Source organism: Pseudorasbora parva, chromosome 24 (genome assembly GCF_024679245.1).
Source record: "Pseudorasbora parva isolate DD20220531a chromosome 24, ASM2467924v1, whole genome shotgun sequence".
In the NCBI taxonomy this organism is placed as follows: domain Eukaryota; kingdom Metazoa; phylum Chordata; class Actinopteri; order Cypriniformes; family Gobionidae; genus Pseudorasbora; species Pseudorasbora parva.
Window position 1 is genome coordinate 22,132,532 of NC_090195.1, and position 6,248 is coordinate 22,138,779.

General features: G+C 39.1%; 1 protein-coding gene across 2 annotated transcripts; it reads left to right on the forward strand.

Annotated features, from left to right (window-relative positions):
- The first annotated feature begins 1,900 nt into the window (after positions 1-1,900).
- myca (MYC proto-oncogene, bHLH transcription factor a) lies at positions 1,901-4,708 on the forward strand. 2 transcript variants are annotated; one of them, XM_067434432.1, is made up of 3 exons: positions 1,901-2,275; positions 2,690-3,315; positions 3,731-4,708. In XM_067434432.1, exons 2-3 carry the CDS (start codon positions 2,697-2,699, stop codon positions 4,339-4,341), a joined length of 1,230 nt encoding a protein of 409 aa, XP_067290533.1. In that variant the 5' UTR covers positions 1,901-2,275; positions 2,690-2,696; the 3' UTR covers positions 4,342-4,708. The 2 variants fall into 2 exon arrangements, with proteins under 2 accessions (XP_067290533.1, XP_067290532.1); XM_067434431.1 differs by having other exon boundaries at positions 1,903-2,363.
- Positions 4,709-6,248: the final 1,540 nt, after the last annotated feature.

The following is a 6,248-nucleotide window of genomic DNA, read 5'->3' on the forward strand; positions in this document are numbered from 1 at the left end:
ATATATATATATATATATATATATATATATATATATATATATATATATATATATATATTTTTTAAATGTATTTATTTTTTGCTCAATTATTATTGGTGCTCAATTATTAATAATTGTTCTTATTTGTTTATTAATGTTGAAAACCATTTTGGCATGTTTAATATTTTTGTGGAAACCATGAAACATTTTTTTTTCCCTGGGTTATTTGATGAATAGAAAGATGAATTACATTTTTTTTTTAGACATTAGCCTACTCCAAACCTTAAAATACCAATGCATCGTGGTTTGCAACATTGACAATAAAAGAATGTTTTATGAGTACCAAATCAGAATAGAATGATTTCTGAAGGATCATGTGACACTGAAGACTGGCGAATGATGCTGAAAAGCTTTACAATCATAGAAATATATTACATTGCAAAACAAACAAACAATTAAAAAAAAATAATATTCAATAATAATATTGCTTTTTTACTGTATTTTTAATCAAATAAACGCAGCCTTGGTGAGCAGAAGAGACTTTTTTTTCGTGTCTTTTTTATCTTCAAAAAACGTAATATTTCCAGACTTTTGACTGATGGAAGGCAGTCGATAACCGTGGTCACTATAATTAACAACAGAGGGCGCCCCATACCAACGCATTAAAAAGCATCCTATTGAGGGATCAGTGGAATCTTGGAATCTTAATAGTAGCCTACCTCCAGTAGTCTGATCACTGTTTAGGAGCAAAAGTTTTATGTTAATAGTATTCTAAAATTCCTTAAATAAAACACAGGAAAGCCAGGTGATATTTAGAATATGAAAATAATTGTATTAAAAGAAATATGTGCACAATTATTATTATTTTTCACATTCCTCTTTCAGACCATGAAGCATGTCTAACCCAATATATATAACACTCAAGAATAAACTAAGTAAGCTTTTACATAATCAACAATAATTACAACACTGTAATACTGTAGGCTACTATAAGTTAATATTTGTTTCACTTATGCCTTGAACCATCAGTCGTGACATTTTTTCCCTAAATTCCCAATGATTTAAAGTTTTGTAAAGCACTTAAAATAAACTCCTACTTTATCGTTGATGTATAATTATTTCACCATGCATGTCTGAATGATATGGATATTAAAAATGATTATCAAATATTTTTTTTGCATTAACTCATAATTAAACCCAGCAGTTATTTCCTATTACTAAGGACATTTTCTACTGTTTATTTAATGTTTCATTTATTTAAAAAAAAAACAAAAAAAAAACATTTCATACACCAACTGCTTAGAGCAATGGTTCTGAATGTTTGCTTCCAAAATCACATATAAAACATATGCCAGTAGCTACTGTATAGCATTACAACCTAATAATTGAATGCATCTTACAACATCCCTGGACGTTTACGGAGGCCCCCGGGCCCCTGGTTCAGAACCACTGATGACTTTGACTGCAGTAGCCTACTGTACATTTTTTGCACATGCTAATTGAATGATAATGTTGCATTTTTTTATTATTCATAAAAACACGTTTTATATCTGCACACAAAATATATGATAAAGAAAACAAATAAATAAGTAAATTAATCCACAAAAATAAGTGTTAAGACAGAGCTATGTGCAGCTTTCCTCAGACTGCTTTATTTCATTTTTTTTTTTTTTTAAATAACAAAAAGGTGTTTCCCTTCAACCCATTTTGCCTCTCTGTGTGGTATTCAAACATAACAAGACAGGGGTTTGTAAGAAAGATCTGATTTTATTTCATTATCTACTAAAGTAAAAATAAAAAAAATAAAAAATAAAAACACTTTTCAACTGAGCTGAGCTGTCACTGCTCGACTAACGTTTCACCACGTCGATGACGTCAAGCCCCCCCAAGTACCCCCACTCACCGTTTTTTTTTTTCCTTCCGAGAGGAAATAGTCCCATTAAATTCAGAGATAAATGCAACATGTCCACTAAGCCAATAAAAACTAGCTATGGTTTCAAATAAGTCTTTGTGTTTTACATTCGATGTGTGAGCCTAACGGGGCGATATAAACCACCGTTTTTTTCGTTTGGCGGGAAATTTTTACTAGCCTATATACGTCAGAGGGCTGGGCGCTGCTTCAGCTCGCGGGAGCTACAGAACTTATTCATCCTGCCACTGTCACCAGGCGATCAGTCTCTCCGGCATCTGAGAGGTGCACAAGCGCACAGCGTTCATTACATTTCCAATCACTTTCCATTTGACAACGACTCTGATTCTACTTATGCTGCATGAGACCGGAGTAAACTGTTGGATTGTACGTTCTTCTCCTTATTTTTGGTTGTCTTTTCATTGCATTGCGTCTCGAAAGAAGCCATTCTGAAACTGCATTTGTTAAATACACGGTAAGAATCAGGTGACTGATTTTGCATGCATATTGTAGACTTAAATGGCAGTATGCGTTTGTGATTATATGCGTGCAAGTATTTTTTCTTTCGTGTAATTATATTTTCATGTTGCACGCTTAAAGAAAACACTAGACGCAGCTAGGGATGCTATGAAATGTTTTGGTAGTAACCCAGCTAGCTTTGGGAGTAATTCGCTCCCCTTTTACACATGCTGTCTTTTGGTTGCATTATTTAGCTCGTTTCTCCACCTCATGCATGGTATGCCTGTTATGCACGTTGCATATGCGCTATAATAATTTCGAATTGTATTTTTTCCCCACAAGTGTCAAAATGCCGGTGAGTGCGAGTTTGGCGTATAAAAACTACGATTACGACTACGACTCCATCCAGCCATATTTCTACTTCGACAACGACGATGAGGATTTCTATCACCATCAGCAAGGACAACCTCAACCTCCAGCTCCCAGCGAGGACATTTGGAAAAAATTCGAGCTGCTGCCCACACCGCCCCTCTCGCCCAGCCGGAGACAGTCGCTCTCCACCGCCGAACAGCTGGAGATGGTCAGCGAGTTCCTGGGAGACGACGTGGTCAACCAGAGCTTCATCTGCGATGCGGACTACTCCCAGTCCTTCATCAAGTCCATCATCATCCAGGACTGCATGTGGAGCGGCTTTTCCGCCGCTGCCAAGTTGGAGAAAGTGGTTTCTGAGAGACTGGCGTCCCTGCACGCTGCGAGGAAGGAACTGATAACTGACAGCACGTCAAATCGACTCAATGCAAGTTATTTGCAGGATCTGAGCGCCTCTGCATCAGAATGCATCGATCCCTCTGTGGTCTTCCCTTATCCCCTCACCGATTCCGTTAAAGCCATCAAGGTTGCACCATCGCAGCCCATGCTGGTCCTGGACACTCCACCTAACAGCTCCGCCAGCAGTGGCAGTGATTCAGGTATGTTATGCATTACGACATTTAGACCTAATCTCTGACATGCACAATTTTGATCTAGCTAGTTACCCGCATGCATGTGTCCTAGCAGTTAAACGACCCGTACTTGTCACCGGTGAGGTGGTGTGCTGGTCACGGGACTTTATCCTTGTACACTTGATGCAAGGGATAGTTGCATAAGATCTCCACCTCCCCCCTGCTCGGTCCGAGTCAGCTCTGTAGGAAAAGCTGCAATGTTCAAATATCAGCTGACGGGGGAAAGTGGGAGTGGACTGGAATGCAGAGCTTCCCCCCCCACCCCACCCTTTGTGGAAAGCCACTTGCCAAATTCCATTATATTCCCTTTATGCTGTAGTATAGGGATTTAAATGAACTGATGTGTGAAGTTAATAAATCTCTTGTTTGTATTCAATTGCAGAAGATGATGAAGAAGAGGAGGAGGAGGAAGAAGAAGAAGAGGAGGAGGAGGAGGAGGAGGAAGAAGAAGAGGAGGAAATTGATGTGGTGACAGTGGAAAAGCGACATAAAAGGAGCGAGACGGAGGTGTCGGATTCGAGGCACCCCAGTCCCCTGGTGCTGAAGCGCTGTCACGTCTCCACCCACCAGCACAACTACGCCGCCCACCCCTCCACGAGACATGAACAGCCGGCTGTCAAGAGGCTACGATTGGAAGCCAGCAACAACAGCAGCAGCAGCAGCAGCCGGCACGGGAAGCAACGCAAGTGCGCGAGTCCCCGGACGTCGGATTCTGAGGACAATGACAAACGCAGGACTCACAATGTGCTGGAGCGCCAGCGCAGAAACGAACTCAAACTCAGCTTTTTTGCACTACGGGATGAGATTCCCGAGGTTGCAAATAACGAGAAAGCTGCTAAGGTGGTTATCCTAAAGAAGGCGACAGAGTGCATCCACAGCATGCAGCTGGATGAGCAGAGGCTGCTGTCCATCAAAGAACAGCTGAGGCGAAAGAGCGAACAGTTAAAACATAGGCTGCAGCAGCTGCGGTCAACGCGAAAAGACTTTTTATGAACCCCTCCCCAGCTTTTTTTTATTCAAGACTGTTGCTGTGTATAGTTGTGATGTTGCATGTCTGATGCATTCTTTTTCTTTCGAATATTGTCAATTCTTTCCATGTTTGAAACTGCCTCAGAGGTTTGAGGTCATTGAAATAATTTGTATTTAAGTCATTTATTTTTATTAAGAAAATAAGAAAAAAGAGGGCCGCACAACCCTAAAGTAAAAGTTTTTTTGTATGTTTTTGTATATAATGAATTAATATTTCTTAAGAAAAGTATTTTTGGACCTGTATCAGCCACATGTTCTCAAAAACCATATTTAGTTTCACTTTATGGTTTTTCCATGTTTTCACATAATCATAAATGCTTTTCTTTCTGAACTCGACTCTCTTGGTCTATTTGCACGGATCTCAGTCACAGAGTTCTGTTGAAAGAGGTTTCGGGTGTATTCCTAAAGAGAAATTTGAACTTTGCTTATTATTTCACAGTTTGTGATACTGTGATATTGTTAAATTGTTAATCGTTCCAGGGATTTTCCAAGTTATAAAGGTCAGTTTAGGTTTTCACCTCTCGAAAATTAAATGTTATTGCAGTTTCTTGCATTGAAAAGCTTACACAAAACAAAAATATTCAATTCCATCCCCGCCCATCTAGATGAAAGTTGAGCTTTTTCCTATTTGACATTTAATTAAGCTATAGTGTGCAAAAATGAAAGGCAATGTGAAGTTATTGTCTGAAAACACAGTGAAGGAAATTTTAGATAATCCACCTAAGATTTTAGAGGTGATGAGTCACAGCCCTCAATGTAGTAAAGAAGCAGGACTCATCTGTCATGGATGTGGGAAAGCTTTACTAATACAGTCTGAGCTGTTTACTGAGCTGCAAAGCACTCAGAAATCAGTGCAGCAACACTGCAGGTGTAATTGTGGACAGAGTGATTCGATGTGCTTTTAGATATTTAAATCGCTTTCGAAAGGACATTTTAAGGTTGCACCATGTTTAAGTTTAATATTTGTTATATTTAACCTTAATATTTTTGACAATAACGTTTTTGAGATATTTTTAATAGCCTATATAAAGCAACAATAAGTGTTAAATAATGACAGCGTTTATGTTAATGTTCTGTACGATTCTGCTCGAGCAATTTACCTCAAGTGAACACAGTTTGTGTTCGTAAACGTCTATTTTCAGTCATGTGGCTGATGTGGAGACCTACCGGGCCAAATATCCACAGAGCAGCAGCGAGGTTTGACACTTTCCTATCTGTTTCAAGCGATGAATATTTAGATCATCTCACAAACGAAAAAAATATGTGAAAATTGCACGTTTTGGGCACTTGCACTGTCATAAACAGCACCTGCATAAAAAAACTAAAGAGCCCCCCCCCAATATGCCTATACACCTTTGTGATGATGCAAACTATATACAGGCGAGCAGATGAGCCCAGAATATGAATGAAATGTACTGAATTGGTTGTTTCTTTTACTATACATTCTGGGTTGATCTGCTTGCTAGTACATATACTGTATGTATGCAACATTAAAGGGTGGGGTAAGTGTTATTTTAAAACTGTTTCACAAAACGGACTTGGGCTGAGTCCAATAAACTTGTAGCCAATCAGCTGGTAAGGGGCGTGTCTACTATTGATGGTGAGAAGAGAGCGCTCAGTGTCATTATTCAAAACACACGACACACATGACGGACATTAGCCGAGAACTAATATATGCTGGCTCTTCCTTGAATATGCTCGTGGGTCATGTTCGCTTTGTTCATTTGCGATCGTGTTGTCGCTCACTTCGGCGATGATAAAGACCCATTCGTTTCCACACCGTATGGAGCATCTAAATCTCCTCACTGTCTGTTTCTAGCGCCAGCTTACAAAAAGTGTCCGACAATTAAGATACTACTCCTAATATATGT

Bases quoted from the DNA above. Each gene is read 5' to 3' on its own strand.
- myca (XM_067434432.1), top strand. From the start codon at position 2,697: ATGCCGGTGAGTGCGAGTTTGGCGTATAAAAACTACGATTACGACTAC. The intron at 3,316-3,730 runs GTATGTTATGCA...ATTCAATTGCAG, and splicing joins CAGCAGTGGCAGTGATTCAG to AAGATGATGAAGAAGAGGAG.